Consider the following 18,906-nt stretch of genomic DNA (forward strand, 5'->3'; position numbering starts at 1 on the left):
GTAGTGGAGTTTTGGGTAAAACTAAACACGTGTTGGATCAGAAGTCACTTCAGATGTTGTACTATGCACTTATTGATCCGTATCTGTCCTATTGTGTTGAGGTATGGGGAAATACATATAAAAGCACTTTACAAAAGATTTATATTTTACAAAATAGCCCCATAAGGATGGTTCACCAGGCTGAGTACCTTGCTTATACAAATCCTTTGTTTTTAAAATCGAGGATTTTAAAATTCTAGGACTTAATAAAATTTAAAACAGGTCAGATTTTGTTTAAAGCCTGGAACAAGTTGTTACCAAACAACATCCAAATGATGTTCATGGTCAGAGAGACAGCATACAATTTAAGAAGGAATTTTAAATTTAAACAACTAACCATCCATTCAACACTGAAAAGTTTGTGCATCTCTTTTAGTGGTGTAAAATTGTGGAATGAACTAGAAGAGGACTTAAGAATGTGCATTAGCTTAAAACAATTTAAAAGTAACTACAAAAAAACACTGCTATAAAGAACTGGACAGCTAATTTTATAATCTTTTTTATTTTTTCAAATAATTGAGTCAGTCAACATGCTTTTATCTAAGGTTCTATTTATATCAAAGTTGTTTGTTTTATTATACTAAGGTACGTGAATTATGAAATTATTTGACAGTGTAAGGGGGGGCTGAACTTGATAAGCTTTGCTTCCTTCAGCCCCTTCTCGAACTTTATCATTGTGAGCTATTTTTTTTTCCCTATTACAAATATTGTTTGTTTTTATGTGCTTGCTTGAGACAAATAAAAATCGAATCAAATTCTTCAAATATTTCTCTTCCATTGCATTCAAAGTGACAAAGTGACTTGTTTCACTGCAAGATATTTCTCCATGTGTTGTCTTCTGGTGTTGTGCCAACCTTACCTCATGCGATAGTGCAGCTTGAGGCTGGTTTCTTCTGTGATCTTGAATTCAAAGTTGGGGGGATACCACATTTGATCCGTCTCATTGTAGAGGGCAAACAGGTTATGGCACAGCGGGGAGATTGCTGAGAAGAAAAAGAAAGAGGAGGTGAAATTATCAATATTTTTAACTTTTCAATATTGTGGTTCTACAGCCATAGATTCATAGCTTTGGACATTTGGCCTGGAGTTTTATAGCCAATGTAATGTCCTTTTTGAGGTGGAACTTCAAACTTTAACTTTAGATTCTATTACGCCAATCCAACATGCCACATGCTACAAGAAAATGGGATGAAATCTAAATTACAACCTTCACAAAATACAAACAAGTGAGCAGACAATTCTACATTTTTCCCATGAGCCAACATATCCTTCACTCACAGCATTTTTTAGCAGCCTCCACACACAGCTCCTCTGCAGTGTAGCAGCCTTTGAAGAACTCCAGCTGGTGCACCTCGCTGGTGTAGAAGTGGATTTCCAGGCCCCAAGTGGAAGTAGGAGCAGAGGAGAACTGGGCTCTTTTACTGGACCTCCTCATCTTCCCACAGAGTTGCCTGCCTAACTCCATAACCCACAGGGAGGGCATTCAGACACTGAAATGAAATGAGGAAGTAGAGAAATGTTACATTAATCTCTTGTGATCAGGGATTAGTTAGGAAATTCTACGAAGCAAACCAGTATTTGTCTGATGAGAAACCCCATGCGAGTTTAATCATGATAGATATTAATGATAAAAATCTAATACACCATGTCCAACACTATTCATGATGACATCACCGCATATTGTAAGTGTTTTTTTTTTTCATTAAGAGCATTTAATGCAGAGTAAACAACAAAAGTTAAACCTATCCCACCCTGTTCCACCCTTACATTATTGTTTAATTGGTTATTTCCCAGGAAACAGCTAATAGTCATTACAGTCCAGTGTGTTTGAGGTTTATGTGTGTGTGAGTGTGTGTGTGTGTGTGTGTGTGTGTGTGTGTGTGTGTGTGTGTGTGTGTGTGTGTGTGTGTGTGTGTGTGTGTGTGTGTATGTGTGTGTGTGTGTGTGTGTGTGTGTGTGTGTGTGAGTATGTGTGTGTGAGTGTTGCAGCAAAGCAAAGGCTGGATTGTGTAAGGGGCTCAGCAAACAGTGGCAGTAACCCTGAGCTCAGTGTTCATTCACCTGATGACTCATGTTAGTGCTGTGGGGAGCCCTGACACACAGGTCCACAGACACAGGGCTGTCTCTCTGCAGCAGCAATAAAATGACATCAAGCCTCCCAACATAGCTGATGACATCAGCACCGAAGTCAGCTCACTGCTGCATAGGGGCTGCTGGGAGTTCAAACACGGCTAAAGCAGAGGCAGAGTGTCAGCAGTCAGGGCTGTGAGTCCTTTATCAGGTTTATAGTGAGTGTGCAGCAAAAGAGCTGCGTTTCACTCTTTGGTGGGCACAGCACTCACAGCACAACACAAGCTCTTAAAGAGCATATTAGGAGTTTAGAGAATTCATTTAAAGCAATGAAATCTGAGAAAACACACTTAACTCCTTTCTCATGATTCCCTTATCTCTCCCATGCAGAAGTGTAAACCTTGAATTATTGATGGAATAGGGTTTTAGCTTCTTGGGCTGCAATGCTTTCTCTAAAGCTTCAAACGTTCAAGGCTTGTATGCACGGCCAGTCATTACACAAACAGGACTAAAAGTCAAATGCATGACTGCCAAAAAGCTTGGCCAGTTAACTAATTGCATCATGAAAGCGATGTAGGTGCAGAAATTCATGTATCCGGGGAACTTTCTTGAAAACTAACAGTCAAACACATTCCCATGCACATGCCCATACAGAAATAGGGATTAAAATGTTGAAAATAAATCTAAATTTGCTTTATATTTTGACACTGTCATATTATTCCAAAGGATTTATTTGACCCCTAATTATTTGTTCTCTTCACATGTTTAGTGTTAAACTCTAAAGCATAGGCTAAGGGGCAGCAACCCATTCCCGTAAAAATGAAGCCTATGTGGAAGTGTTAAAAGTTGCTGTTCATCGAGAACCCGCTTGAGGCTGGCCGCAGAAGGGCCAGAAGTCACACCCAGCTATAAAAACAGACTTTTACGGCATTAAAAAGCAAGGGTCAAAAACAGCTTGGGTCTAAAACGCTGATTTCACTATTGACACACTGTATTGTGGGTGAATTTTTTTCTAACTCTGCAGTTTAGAAGTTATTAAGGTCGTTTGACTGTCCAGTCAGAGACAGCTCAGGTCGCATATCTGACAGGCGCCCTGTAGCTGTTCAGAAAGAAACTTACAGCCAGCATCATGTCAAATGTAATGGTGTCTGCGGATTAGCCTTAATTCACTGTATTGGGAACAGACGGGTGACAATGCAGATGCTACGCCCATGTTTTATACAGTCTATAGCATAAGTCTAACATCCACCATCTTTAAAACTGACTAACAGGTGCAGTAATCCTGCTGTTAGTGCCTGTAATGTTGAGGTCTGTCACCATTAAATTTGATGCTCTGTTAATTTTTTTTCCTACCAGTGGTAAACATCCGCATTGTCAATGGCTAGATGTTACGGCCCAGGTCATAAAGTAAGAGCAAAAGTAAAACTAAGGTTAGTGGACTGTGTGAAAAAGTAGCCTGACAGAAAGACACAAGTCAATAGGGATGTCTTTCTGACTAGCTGGGCTTGGCTAGCTAAATTCTAGTGTTTATTTCTACATCAAATCAATGCCATAAACAACACCATAGAGTTTGCAGTAATTCTGTTTAGCTGCGTATCAACAAAGTGGCAATCTTGGGCTCAAAATGAAATAATGCAGAACTGTTAAAAACTGCAATTTTTCCATAACTCCTTGTTTTAAAAGTTATCACACTTATAAGTTTTGCCCATATAAAGATATGGCCCGTAGCTGTCTGCAGGAAAGCTCAAGGGCCGCCTCTTTGTCACATCCAAATTCAAACAAAGCTAGGTTATGTTCTGCATTTCCAATACGACCCAATCTGGCGATGGTGTTTCAAAACACTGTATCAGGAACAGATAGCTGGTATCACAGCATATTTTACTGTCTATGACATAAAGAAAAACGCTTTTAATCTTAACAGCAATTTGAGCAGACCTGAATTTAACAGTCAATCACAAATATTTGAATAGCACATTTCCTAAAAGGACAAAAATTTGACAGGGGGACAACTCAAAGCAGAACCCATGGGTTGCCTTTTGAGTAGGTAGGGATTCCCCCCATTGGGTAGGAAATTCAACCCATCATCAACTATTCAACAGCACCAAATACTACCCAAGACAACCACTGATAACTGTATTAAGCTTTGATCAAAGCTGGACTTCCTGTGTGAATAAAAACTGTTGCTGAATAAACTTTAAGGTCTGTATTTCAATCATTCCACTAAGTGTTGACAACTGAAATAAAAACAAGCAAAACCCTGAAAAGTCCATTCAAAAACAGTACTTCGTGCTTCATCCTTTATTACCCACAGCTCTCATTAAAATCAACAGCAAAGCTAAGAAAATAAAAATCTGCTTTATCTCTTTGTAATCTGAGAGGGCAGCCTGCCACACACGCGGCCGTTCAACAGTCATTTCTTCTCGTCATCAGCTGCTGCAGCTGAATTTCTTGAGAAGAGATTTTCGGTGAGTCATGAGTCTGTCTCCGCAGCGAGTGAGTTAATCAGTGACTGTCAATTTTCCCCTGCTCTTCCTCTTTCTCACTAAATTTGGCTAGTGCTTCTGAATGCCTCCCATAGACGACTTTTTTTTCCACAGCTGAGAGAAAATATCTTTGATACATTTGGTGAGGTATATCAATGACGATTCATCAAACGTCATGACTGACTGGGCCGGTTTTTTAAAAACCTTTTCAGCTGAGAAAGACGTTGGCAGTTCTATTACGCTCTCACCCTCTTTAACACCACTCTGCCAGTCTTATGATGGCATTTTTGAAACTTTTCATCCTGGAAGAACAAAGACTCAACCTTGGAGCAGCTACAAGTGGTGACAGCCGACAGCCCACACAAAAGACATGCTGAACATGTACCCTTGTTCTTTCCATCAGGAGAAGAACAGCAATAACCCCCAGTATAATTTCATTTGACCATTATTTTGCCTTTAGTAATCAAGTGATAAAAAGTCTAGAACAAGACAATATTTCCTGATACTTTTATGAAATTGACTTCAATAAAACTGTGGGTATTTGTCTGTCAACACGTGAATCTTTTGTTCCACACCATGGTTGCATGGTTCAAAAAACACAGACACCTAAAATAACCAACTTGTGTTTACACGTCTCCACCAGGAAGTTTACTTTATGATAACCACTGGGCTTGGCGATGGCCAGCACAGCGGTACGAAAATACAAAGTAAACACTACACCAAACAAATGAGCTCTTTTACATCGCACCCACCAACTTGGAGTCTCCCTTGTCTATTCACAACCTCTGGTATCATGATGAATAAACACTGTCCCAAATCACAAAGTGAAAATTAAACAGCCAAGCATCATGTCCCCCCTTTAAAACCATCTCTACACATCCACCTGTGTTTACTTCACAGGCTAAGCCTCGCAGTGAAAGAGGTTTTTGTTGACCTTAGTTTGCATACAGTGGCAACATCTGGTCTTATAAAGCAATGACACAAACAAGGGCTATGCTACGGCTGTAGAGCAGGGGTACAAAGGCCATAATAATAGAGAGGCTGACTGTGAGATACAAAAATAAACTAACAGTCTGCGTATTTGCTGTGCAAGAAAATAAGCGTGTCCAGCAGAAAGAACAGAGCCCAAATAAAACAAACACTCATTAGAAAAGTCCTGTTAGTCATTTTACTCTCTTGAAACACTTATTTTCCACTCCTGGTTGGGTCAGGTTAAAGAAACTGATTTTTTATCTTTACTAACTTGTGCACATATTGTCACTACCTTCAACCTGTCTCATAAGACATGCTGGCCATGAATTTCAGAGCTTCAGTCCCAATAATCACCATTTATCAAAGACTGCTCAAAGACAAAACAATCTTAAAATCACGAAAATGTAACATTTAATACCAGTAATGTGCATGAAGCAAAAATGCTATTAGACATGCAATGCTAACTTTTTACCAGTTATTCAGATACTCCCCTGTCCCCAAGCTGACAAAACAAGCTAGAGATCTTTTTAAAGACTTCACAAAGTTTTTATGGATCATTTGCGAATGGATATGACCTTTGTGTTACATATTACATATTCCAGAGCAAATTTTACACTAAACCTCATTTTTTTGTTAACCTTTTTAACGACAACTAGAAGCTTTGCTTTTTCATGTTATTATGTGCGTTTTTTTTTATTTAATGACAAAAACACAACAGAGATTTCCAGCTGATTTCACTAATTACCTCACCTTCAAGCAGAGAGCAGGGACTAATCAGTGAAATCAGCCGATGGAGTTTTTGGTTGGAAAGAAAACCTGCAGCCTCTTGGCCTTCCATGGCATGAGTTTGAGATCCCTGCCCTAGAGCCATCGCCTGGTAGTTATATCACATTTCAACCTGAGGCCGGTTAAAACAGTGGAAGAAACAAATTTTAAGATGAGATAGCTGTCACATAGACTTTTGTTTGTTTTTTTTTTACTCAACAGTTATTATGAATATTCAAACATCTCAACTCATCCATATTTGGTATTAAAAGTAGAAGACTTCCATTCTTGAATCATCAAGAAGACAAAACAAGTGAAATAGCATCCACTTATTCTTATATTTAACTTAGTAAAGGTCAAATCAAACACTTTAAACACATCAATACTTAGATTCTCATCACTGATAATAAAAAAGATGGTGCTTACCCTCAAAATGGAAGTATTTGCTCCCAAATCCTATAAAACATCCCTAAGCCTTCACACTCTCCTGTCTTTGCTGTTTGTCACACACTGAATCACATGAAATGAAAAAGTGGCGAGTAGTTGCCTCTAGTGACTCAGGTAGTGTTTTTATGTTTGTTTACTTTCAGACACCAGGGGGTATTTGGAAGCCATCTGAGGACTTCAGCACCATCTGCTTATTTCACTGATGTGTGTTTTGAGTTGAGCTCATACCAAAGCGTTAATATTTATAGTCGTTCTTATCATTATCTTGAATATTTTTGAATGAGTCACTGTTATTTTTATTCTTGTGTTTTATGAACCCCTTTTAATCAGTTTATATGCAATAATAAATTATAAATAAACACTTTTCTATCTAGAGATTTGTTGGCAACTTATTTTGAAGATTCAGCACCCATACAAGTTAACAAGAGCAAAGTTTCCTCATTCTTCCCTGCAGTCTCTCAAAACTAAGGGAAGTCCATTTTATTGATAAGATCAGACTACCTTCAAACAAAATAACAACTGAAGCATGATTGAGAGCTTTGATTTTTATGGATCCAAACTAACTTCACTTTCTGAGGGGTTTTTTCTAATGGTATGTTCAACAGCATGAACACACTTCAATAAACCTTTGATCTAAATATCATTTATATGTCATTCAATAAACTAATAATCATTATGAATATAGAAATCTAGTGTTGGGAAACAGTGAATGATTAAACAGGGTTCTTCTAAGATTTTATCTCAATGACATTTCACCTTGTGGGTACTGTACATATTTACCATTCAACCATTACATGCATTAGAGTTTTATTAATGTAGATGGAAGTTTGAGAATAAGAAAAGCACACTGTAACTAATATAGGAAAGGTATCAATAGAAGTGATCATTTTTGCTTCATTTCAGCAAAAACTATGAACACATCCCATTTCTTTATGATGTAAACTGAGAATGCCTGGATTTAAAACAAGTGGGCAGACAATACGCTGTTGTAGCATTACCATTACAAAGAGGCCACATAGTTAACACAATCAAAGGTCAAAAAAGTCCTTATCCGCTGCTTTGAAATGCCAAAGTGAACATCAGCACCTGTAATACTTGTGTTTTTTTACTGAAGCTTAAGAAAAAATTGAAATAATCACTAAACGTTCATATCAAAACTTTATACACACATAGGTCAGTGCAGATAATACTGAGGATGAATGAAATATCTCTATCTTAAAGCATTTTAATTGGTGTATAGATGGTGTGGCTGGAGAAATAAAAAGTTGGAAAAGTAAAGTCATGTAACCTTATATCTGTAAAAGAAGCAGACACAGTGTGTCCACAAAAGTGTAAACCTGTTACCTGTCGAAACAGGTTAGTTTAGCTTATCTTTAAAAAGGCAACAGACCATGAGGATGTGTGCAGACCGTGGGGTGGAATGCTAAGCTTGCAACTTAAGGTTCCTTTCCAATAAAATGCCTATCTGATTACTCTTTGAAAACAATGTGATGAAAAAGTTAAGCCAAAACAAAACATGTTCTTTGTGAAAAAATTGGGTTCAGAAGTGGAACCCGGCAGAGTCTGCACAGGTGAAGGTGTATGTGCTTATATGTGTTTAGTGTTGTGAGTTCAGGAGGAGGAAGCACAGGGTTTTTTTTATCTTAAATGTGTGAAGCCACTTTCCTTTCAACATCAGGATATGGATGGTTTAAAGAAATACTTGCACTGAAAGAAGAGCTGAAGCCTATTGATAGTTTCAAAACTCAATAATCCTTAAATAATTAATTGGGAAAAGGGAATGGAAAATACTTTGACTTTTAAATCATCTTCAAAACATCATGAGTCACTTAAAACAGCTTTGGATGTCAACACTTCCTAATCCCTTGACACCTACATCATTTCTCATTTTTAAAGACAGATACAGTTAATGAAAAGCTTTTTCCTCAAAAATTCAAAGTGAATTCTAGCATCTTCTATCAAATCTAGAGGTTTAAGGCTAAGAAAACTTTCAGGTAGGGATGTATTAAATGAGAAAAAACGGATATTTTGAAAATAAAAGTTCATGTTATAATTGTGGTTTTTGTGGCACTTTTTAATATTTCCTCTGCCATCTATTGTCCCAGCCTGGCCATGAATTCAAAGTAATCTTTATTGTAGAAATATTAATAAACATTCTTTTATAGCAATTCAGGCTTTCATTACTTAACTTTTAGTTAGCACAAATGTAGATGTGTAAAACTCTAAAACAATACAGCTATGTAACAATTAACTAAATATAAAAAGCAGAAAAAACACAGAATTCTAATATTGAATAAGGAATCTCGACAGATTACACACGCTATTTTTCAAAAAGGGGGATTTGATCCAGTTTCTATCTTTTTTCATTTATTTATGTATTTATTTATTATTTTAATAATTTATGTTTTTTTAAGGAAAAACCTTTAAGTAGGCTGAGGCATGGGTTTATGAGCTTACGATCCATCATGCGACACAACAGAGATTAACCACTGCACTGAGTAAATGGCAAAGTGTTTGACATCCGCTCATACTGATTCTCATCTAATATTACAATTTAAAGTAAGCAACGAAAACATGTACATCTAAGGGTTTTCTGTGTTTTTTTTTATGGCCCATCAGTGGTCATAAGGAAAGTATGGCTATTTTGCAAAGTAGTTTCACTTTGTTCGTTCGTTCCCACTTTACGGATAGTGCACAGAGTTTGGTTTAATTTGAATAAATTCAAACAAATCCTGCCTTAAAACACACAACTACCACTTTGAACTCTCTACTTGAACAGATGATGCCAAACTTTTCATAAAATACTGTGGGCCCTGGTTTGTGATAGGGATTGCATCAGATCTGGTGTACTTCTTTATGATCATTGTAGTCCTTTATAAGCCTTTAGCATTATTATTGAGTCTTTTTAAATCACATCGTACGTTAGCTTGTGTGGTGTCGTACCACTTATCATAAAGGGGGTATTCCAATACTGTCATGCTAAGAACACTAACATCACATTGGATGGCATTAGCAAGTTAGCCAGTTGGCTTCAACGGTCAAAACAAACGGTAGCTGAGTGTTTCCTCAGTTGACAACGACAGGGAGACTTGACAAAAAGAGTAGACGTGTGAAACGACCTTAAAGAGGGACGTTTATTTCGAAGGGAAAATGCAGTAACGTATATTTTACTCACCTCGCGAGCGTAGCCCGACAGCTGGCAAGTTACTTCCGTTTGGGTTAGTACATTAGACGATTCAGCCAAGTTAAAACTCTCGTCGGTGTGAATTTTTCCGTATCACTTCTATGTTGTTCTTCCGTACCAAATCGAGAAAATATCCAAGAAAACGGCGAGCTAGATCCAAGGAATCTGTTTTTTATGGCTTAAACGGAGTCGCAGTCCACTTGTGTTCTCGCAAAACCCTTCCTGACAAGTTCCGTCCCTTTACCGAAAACAACGCAATGTCTTTCGTCTAAACACGACATCCGATTGGCTGCCACGCCTGTCACTCCAGGTGAAACCATTAACCCTTTGTTGTTTGGCTCTGTGTGACCCTCCTGAGAGAAAACAGACTGGTGGCGCTTGTAGTAAACAGAAAAAGTATACTATATAAATATGATCACATTATCGAAGTTAAAAGTTATTCATAGTAAGTTGAGCTATAGTTCATGATACCTGTCTTCAATGTAAAAAAACAACAACAAAAAAAACAATTCTATTGTTCTTACCCCTACCCTCACACACACACATTATGTATCAGTTATTATCATTGAAAGTGAATCCAAGCAAGCCCTTTAATGAAAGCAGCCCTTTGTCCTTTTGATTCATTGGAAGCACAAAAATGCAGAATTTGAACTTAAATGCGCAACAACTTGCCAAAAAAGTTTTTTTTTTTTTTTCCCTTTTTTTTTTTCAAAAGATAGCAAATCAATACACAGCAACAATCAACTTTCACATTTTGCAGGTAAAGGTTGCCCAATAATGTTGAAGGTGAAGTCAAGAGTGAAGTATTATTTGCCATATCATGGTCTTTGTTTTAGTTTGTGTTGTTTGGTGTAGATTCATCAGACTTGTGTTTACTTGGCTGTATTTTTTCATGTAGCCTTATCATGATAGGTTCAAAAGCAATTCCATCCCTCAGGTTGGGATTGACATAAATTTAACCCAACGTTGGCCAAACTCTGGCATCATAAGAATAAACCTGTTTGTAACATTTTTTGTCTCTTATCATCTCCCTTTATCTTTTTCCAGATTATCCCCTGTATATTTTTTTAAGTATGTGAAATAGGAAGTGTCTGAGTGACTGTGTTCCCTTTAACTTACAGTAGCTACTGTTGTTATTGTGCATATGGCATACCATAAATGAAAAAAAACAAAACCCTTTTTTCAGAACTATATTCAGATCAAAAATGATCTGAGCTCAAATTTAAGAAGAGACTGTGTAATAGAATTCAAACAACGAATAGATTTCGATGTCTGCTGCCTCAGATTCAAAAAGCTTTTCAGTTTTGGCTAAGTTTAAGAAAAAGGGATTGTTTTGGGTTGCAGTCATGCTAGTATAAGGGTAAATTATGATACATGTTTTCAAAGGTTGAAGACCCTTAATAAGATTGTTTTAAGAAGTTGAACAAAGCTATTAGATTTGTACAAAATATTTTTCCACCCACAAGCTTAATTGCCTTTTATTCTTCCTTTGTTCAAAATTCTAGGATTAAAGATGAAGCAAATACTTCATTTTCAAACTGCAGCTGCTGTGCACATGAAGACCTTTGAAAGTCAAACAACAGCAGCTTTGATATTTTATGTTTTTCTTTCATGTTAGGCTAATTTGACCCCCACCCTTGCAGGGATAACGCAGAGGAATAATTATTTCCTTTTTGGTCTTACACTTAGACTTGAGCTGAACAGAAGGAAACATTTGTTGTCCAATGGGTGAATTTCATGACAACTGTTTTAGTATTGAAGTCAGTTGAGACATTATGCAACATAAAGGTGAAACATTAAAGGAAAGCAGCAATTAGCTTAGCATATTTTGTGCACAGATGGTTAGGTTCAAGGAGATCTCAGTGGGATTAAATGGATAAATACCTTTTTGTTCTCAGGGTTTTTAATTAAGATCACAAAACTTCATGCTTTTACATCTAAAATGCAACAACATTAAGCTGCGGTAGATCTATTGAATAAGGATCCTCTCTTCTTGTTAGCTTGCATAACCATCCATTTGGATGTATTCTTTTTAATTACTTGAAACCAAATGTTTTCCACACAAAATCAAACACTGGGGTGTTCTGCTGCAAGATGATTGAGCATGTCAGTTTCAGCCTGTTTCCAGAGAACTGCATGCCAAGGAGGAAAGCAGGAATGTTGAACAGACTATTTGAGTAGTAGATAAAAATAGTGTGACCAGTTTTCTCCTTGGAACCAGAACTCTGCAAACAGTGTGGCTGATTTCACCTTGAAAAGTACGAGTTACCTCTCTGACTCTGACATAATGATGAGCCTAGAGCCATGGTGTAAATATTGACGTTACATGAATGACTGATTTCATGGTTTGACAATTTCTTTACCCTGTCTGTCAGACATTAAGGGCTTATTTAAGGACAGTTAATGGGTTCAGAGTCAGTGGAAAAACATGCCAAATACACTTACAGTTAAATTTCAACCACATGAAAAGTTGAGAAAACTCTCTTTTTATTCTTGTATGACCTTTCAGGTAATAAAGTGACTGAATGAGATAACCTGGACAATTGCAACCTGTCTGTGGTGTTTCCAAAATGCTCAAATTTGTCAGTTAAATTAATGTGTTCAACATCTGGGTATATTGTATGAACATCTGTGTTTGTATTAATATTTGTTTTAGTCTGCTTTTTCACCTGCTGCTCTGAGTTCAGGAGTGCATAAAAATTTGCAAGCTTTTCTAGATACTTTGCACATAAATGGGAAAACAGGAGTGCTTCCCATAAACAAAGACTTATGTGCTCATTGTATCAGTCACAGGTTTGATTCCCTTTTAAAACCATTGGTTGCATTTAATTCCCGCTCCCTCATCCCCGATTTTTTCAGCTGCTCTGTCGTATTGTTTCTTTTTTTTCTTTTTTTTTTTTTGTAAATTTCTTAAGGTTTGATTGTCCTGTACATATTTTATTTCTCAGTTGCTCATAATTTTATAATTCTATTTCATATATTCTTATTGTAATGTTTGCCCTATCAACGTTTTGTTTGCAACTGTAGTTATGTAAATTTCCCTGTTGTTGGATGACTTATCTTATCTTATCTTATCTTATCTTATCTTATCTTATCTTATCTTATCTTATCTTATCTTATCTTATCTTATCTTATCACTTATCTTTATCTTTTACCTTGTCTTATTTTTTCTTATAGAAACAATGAGTTCATGAATATGACAACAATGGACTTTTTTTTTTTTTTTTTAAGAAAATACAGTTTATGACTTTTCATTCAGTTCACTGCTTCCACTTATGCATACCCACACAGGACATTTTGTTCAAACACAGCTGCTTCTTTCTAATGGTCAAAACTACTTAAAAGTGTCTTGTGAGCTCAATATCTGTGTTTTTTAAGGATGTGGTGTTTTGAAAAAATCAAGATACCCTCGGAGGAGGAAATAAATAGTTTGAGTTTATATAGCAACCTTTTCTTTCTTTCTTCTTTCTTTCTTTCTTTCTTTCTTTCTGTCTTTCTTTCTTTCTTTCTTTCTGTCTTTATTTATTTATTTATTTATTTATTTATTTATTTATTTATTTATTTATTTATTTATTTGTCCCCCCAAAAAATAAATTAATTAATTAATAAAACAAATAACAAGAATAACATTTGTACCTTCTGATCAAAACAAAGCCAGAAGAATAAGACTTTCCATTAATAACCGGACTCCAAACTCTGTTTCTGTCCTGTTGTTACTTGATATTGTGTCTGCTGTATCATTAGGAAATAGCAAAATTATAACAATAATGCTAAACAAAACAGTCTTCTAAGAGTAGGGATTTAATGTATTTTGGGTAATATCATTTTTGTATTATCAATGCCAATTGTCCTTTGTTGTTTTATTTTGTTATGTCTTGTTTTGTTTGTTGTTGCTTTTTTCCCAATGTCTGTCAGATCATCAGACTATGCTAAGGTCATTTTTTTATATGAGGACAATGAAAAAACTGAAAATATTTACAAAAACAAAATTAAAGAAATTAACAACCACTCATTAAATGTTTCAACATTGCATATAAATGATAAATAAAAAACTTGATTGATATGGAGGAGAGTGAGACTTGTACTTGTGTGCAGAGGACTGAGGGAATAATCGGGTTATGCTCCAATGGCACACTGCTTCACTGCTTTACAGCTTCAAATTGTCCATTGGTCCATGGCTGAGGAAGCTTAGGAAAAAGACAGGGACCCCTGTTGACAATGTGGGAAACTTCTCACTTCCTGTAGCAAAAGAATGAGGAAGCGAAAGCTTCTCAAACTCGAAAAATATATGGGGTTTATTTCAAGTGGAGGGACTTTCCACAACACATCCCAGTTATCTCTTTACTGCTCTCTTCAATTGAAGGAAGTGTGCCAGAAAGTTCCCCTCGATCACATCTCACGACTTTTCTCTTAAGCACGATTGAATGCTATTTTCTCTTCTGGGATATAACTCAGACAACACAAGTGGGTTTTTTATGTCTTAAGATGAAAAACTATGTATAGACACATGTTTTACCGCGGAGTCCCAATAAAATAAGGGCATGAAAATCGACAAAGTGAGAGAAGAGTGAGAGAAAAACAAAGTATATACCATGACCCTGTGGGGATTTCCACAGCGCAGCAACAGCTCTGCTCACTGAGTGAAATATAGCTATTTATGACAGGTGTGGAGTGACCTATTAGTTATGAAACATGAGTCAAACTGTGCATTTGTATTCTATACAGTCTTCTGAATATTATTATACATCCCAGAATGTTGGCATTAGGCATTCATTACAATACAAATGTGTTTAATCAGTGAAGTATTGGCCAAAATAAATGGGTGTTAATGTAGGAACCACCAACATTTAGATTATGTATGATGTGTAAATCAAACAGATAAGCATTACATTGATTATCTCCATAAGGGGAGAGTTACTGAGCTTATGTGTGTTATCAAAGCCACTGTTGAGACTAAATTATTGTCAGTCATTTATGATAAATGAGGCAATTATTTGCTTCAACAACTTTTGAGACTTGTTCTTCCTTAATTTTGTTTTTTCAAGTTTCCGTCACAGATAATACAGTGGGTGAAAAGAGCAGTATAGACCACAAAAACCATGAATAATAGATCTTTAGCTCCCTCTGTTGACAATATGTGTATTAACAATTTAGGGCTACCTTACACTTCGGACTGTTGACAATTGATCCACAGTGCTGATCTAATTTACTAATATTTGGGCTGAAGATAGTCCATGAATTAGACATTAATTTATTTCTATATGATGTAAGAGGTAGAGCCACCATTAGTTTTGGAGTTATGAAGCAGGAAATGGTTGAAATGTATGTTTTCTTTCTTAGGTTTGTGGCATTCATTATGTTTTGTGGTGGCATGACTATCCATTTTGATGATATGGAGGGAGATTGCTACAGAGAGAGAAATATCTAAGCATCCAAATAAAACACATGCCTAATATTAGTAACCTAAGAGCTGAGAGCTTTCAGCAGTAAAGTCTGTTTTTCAGCTACATCACCTTTTCAAAGCAGAGAGAAATAAAGGAACATAGACATTCAAATCAAAATAATAATTTTATTTTTCTTAATGCAGTAAAATTTGCTTTTAACAGTTCATGTTTGTTGTACATTTTAGATATCTCGTTAAATGAAAACACAACAATAATTTCTTTATCCTCCTCGCTCCTCAGTGCATGAATTGAATCTCTGCGCTCGTGTCAAGTTGGCAGCCATCCTTCAGTTATCACAGTACTGTACCTTCGATGGGGACAGCATCAGCACTGTGATAACTGAACCAGGGCAGCCTGTCAAATCTAGCAGACCGGGGCTTCTCTCCATCTGCCACTCACCCACAATATCTCTGCGCAGGTTCACCGGGTGCAAAAAAATACCTTTTACCTTATTTGCTGTTCGTTCATGCAAAACATACCCAAGTTGTATCATCTGCATTCATTATTTGACATGTGAAAAATTTCCAAAGATATGCAGTAGCTGATATGTTGTGGTAAAGGTTATGTAACATGATACGGCTCATTTAAAATCCTTTGAAAAAAATAAACAACTTCCAATCACTAATCAAACGCAGGAAGTCTTCTTCCTTCCAGCTGGAGGATTACAACCTTTAAAATGTCACAGCATTCTCAGGAAATATGGGAATACCATAAAAGATAAAAAAGTTGAAATTCAGTGAGACATGCAGTAAAAAGAAACTTTGTTTTGCATTTGGGGAACATAGAATTTATGGTATCAGGCACACAGGCTGTCTTCACTATCATACAAAGGTTGGCAATTGCCTAAGGCCATGGAGTCCTAAGGGCCCCATAAAAAAAACAACAAAAAGAAACATTTTACTTTTCATTCATTAATCAAGTAATGCTTGAAAGCCATACACCAAAAAGCTAACATAATTGTTGATAACCAATGATATACCCTCTATGTGGGGACTATATCTATGGTCAGTAAAGTACATTTTTCTTTAACAGAGATCATATCAATTATGAAAATAAGAGCGCATTTGTTAATCTGTTAATAGGTTTGGTTGTTTTTTACAGAAGCTGTTCCAGAAATCTTTATATTATTTTTGTGTGAAGACCAGAGAAGAGAAGAAGTTACACTGTCTGTCTTTGCTAAATAAGGATAGAAAATGAGGAGAACAACGGATGTGTCGGGCCACATGTTTGTGTTTGCCTTGGGCCCCCAAACTGCAAAATCCACCTCTGGTTAGGTTCTCGTCAATATAACTGTGTTTAGTATTTTCTAAGTTATTTCATCTAAATTATGTTAACACCACTAAAGTAGCTCAATGGCTCCCTGTGTCCTAAAAAATCATTCTGTTATCTCTGGCTACCCTGAAACTTCCACAAACCTGTTTCTGAAGGGAGAACAGTAAATAATGAATGAACCTGCACATTTAATGTGAACTCAACGACCTACATAATATGAATCTAAATGAAAAAAATATATATCTTTTTATAATTCTTAGAGACTAAGGAACACACTTAAAGATTTGTGTTGTTTTCTTCATAATGAGCGTGTAAAGCTGTACACTGCAATCTCAGTTCACATAAATTCTTAATATTGCGTCTATGTTCATGCTCTGCTCCCGCACACAAGGCTGGTTAATGTTTCATCTTATAAAACAATTACGGGTATTTTCCCCTCTAACCTCCTTCCTGCTTGGACTCGGTGGAGACAAACTACTCTGTATATTATTCATACCAACCACAAGGCCGGGTGACGTCAGACTTGTTATGATTCTCCTCGCAGGCTCCGCCCCCCTCGGCCGCGAGCAGCCTCTCGAGCAGTCCGGTGGCGTCTGTGGCCGACGTAGCGGCTCCACCTCCTCGTCAGTCAGTCCGCCCTCCGCACTTCATGTAAACAACTCCATTAGCCCCACCGCGCACGGCTCTCTGGCCAAGAAATGTTCGTGTCAGACGTGAAAAGCAAAAAAGCAACATGTGCAATCACTAAAAAAGACAAGACAGGCACGTCGTCGGGGCTGTACTGCGTGTGTTGTCAAATGTGTCTGTAAAGACAGACGGCGTGGGGAAAAGCGCGCCCATATTACATAAATCCTCAATGTAAATAAGTATAAGCCAACAGGGAGGGACAACATGCAGTAATACGGATCAATGGCTACGATATCTCTGCTAGCAAATGAACATTACAGCAACAACTAGAATTAGCTGTGCCACAGCGTGTTGCTACAGACAAAGTTGTCCAAATGTACACAACAGCATATTTTATACCATTACATAAAAAACATACATACCTGCGTTGAGTAGGTTGTACAAGCCCTTTAAAAAGCGACTTAAGACAAAATATAAATGCAATGTTCGTAGTGAATATTGTGCAGCCAAACGTTAACGCCCAGCATTGCATACACACCCCTTTTCCAGGCAAAAACAAACAGCATGCTGTACGTTTCAAGTAAAATAATTTATTCTTAATTGCAAACAGTCTGCATTGATTATCTGAGAAATATTTGACTCACCTACCTGCAATTTCCTCGTTCAATTCCCCGTGTTTACATGAATATTTTTAATGACGCAGCAAGACCACACAGAGCAACGTGATTGTCGCCATTTTTTGTTGTTATTGAATTCTCCAAAGCCATGTGACAAATTAATAATGATTTTAAAAGCAGGCTTCCGGGTGCGGAGGCGAAAACTACTTTCGCGAGGCTAAAAAAGGTTAATCCCCCGAGTTGTTTGTCTGATGGATTAGTCTGCTTACTCCACTGACTGGAGACTGAAGGCTGTGCGCAATATTTGACAGCTCCGGGACGCTGCCGCCGCCGTATGGCTCGCAACAAGTACTCACAAGATCTCTCTCCCGTCCGCAAACGTTGCGCGCAATGACAGCGACTCATGTGCTTCTGTGCGCCTGCTGCCAGCAGTCAAGAAGCATAAGAAAAAATATCCTCATGAGCCAAAACCAATGAAAAACTCTGGGATCTGAAGGAAATGCTGTCAACAAGTGGTGGAATCCAATAATACACCACGTTATCAGTGTGACACCATGCATGATTTACGCTCACTGTAACTGTGACCGATTGGCTGGAGTCACAGCATGCAATTTTTTTGATATCTGATTGAAAAAGTTTATTTTTTCAGAGTTATAATAGCACAACATAAACACCATTTTAACATTTTGAGGGGTCAGACGTCATTTGAATATGTGGCATGCGCTTTTTAGGCTTCCTAGAAATTATTGGTTTAAAGCGTCTATTTTTAAACCCTACCAACAAGTCCAGACATGTTTGATTTAGAGAGGAATATCTGACAAGACGAAACAATCTCTGTTGTTGAAACATGTATTTGGAAACTTTGCAACCTGAAAACAATACAAGACAGATTTTTCTGATTGGTTTTCTATTGTTCAAAATTTAAAGGCGAATAGATGTGTAGATCAACACCAAGCAGACTTTATTTCTGTTGCACAGCACTTGCA

At 37.0% G+C, this 18,906-nt stretch overlaps 1 protein-coding gene and 1 long non-coding RNA gene across 3 annotated transcripts in view; both read right to left on the reverse strand.

The window, feature by feature from the left end:
- jak1 (Janus kinase 1) overlaps window positions 1-10,192 on the reverse strand; it is a 36,524-nt gene extending 26,332 nt beyond the window's left edge. The window contains exons 1-3 of the mRNA XM_074667966.1: window positions 9,952-10,192; window positions 1,318-1,529; window positions 899-1,022 (exon numbers count right to left, since the gene is read on the reverse strand). Coding sequence (XP_074524067.1) covers window positions 899-1,022; window positions 1,318-1,522 — 329 coding nt within the window. The 5' untranslated portion in view covers window positions 1,523-1,529; window positions 9,952-10,192. The remainder of the gene's footprint in view (window positions 1-898; window positions 1,023-1,317; window positions 1,530-9,951) is intronic.
- A 5,323-nt stretch (window positions 10,193-15,515) lies between these two features.
- Window positions 15,516-18,419, reverse strand: LOC141789268 (uncharacterized). Of its 2 annotated transcripts, none has more exons than XR_012598192.1 (2): window positions 17,952-18,419; window positions 15,516-17,363 (listed from the first exon to the last, which is right to left on the reverse strand). It is a non-coding gene; the product is annotated as an uncharacterized LOC141789268 (long non-coding RNA). The 2 variants fall into 2 exon arrangements; XR_012598193.1 differs by having other exon boundaries at window positions 17,948-18,419.
- Between the last annotated feature and the right edge of the window lie 487 nt (window positions 18,420-18,906).

This window comes from Halichoeres trimaculatus, unplaced genomic scaffold, assembly GCF_033239565.1.
Source record: "Halichoeres trimaculatus isolate MK-OKI-2021-1 unplaced genomic scaffold, fHalTri1.1 fHalTri1_scaffold_4, whole genome shotgun sequence".
Classification (NCBI taxonomy): domain Eukaryota; kingdom Metazoa; phylum Chordata; class Actinopteri; order Labriformes; family Labridae; genus Halichoeres; species Halichoeres trimaculatus.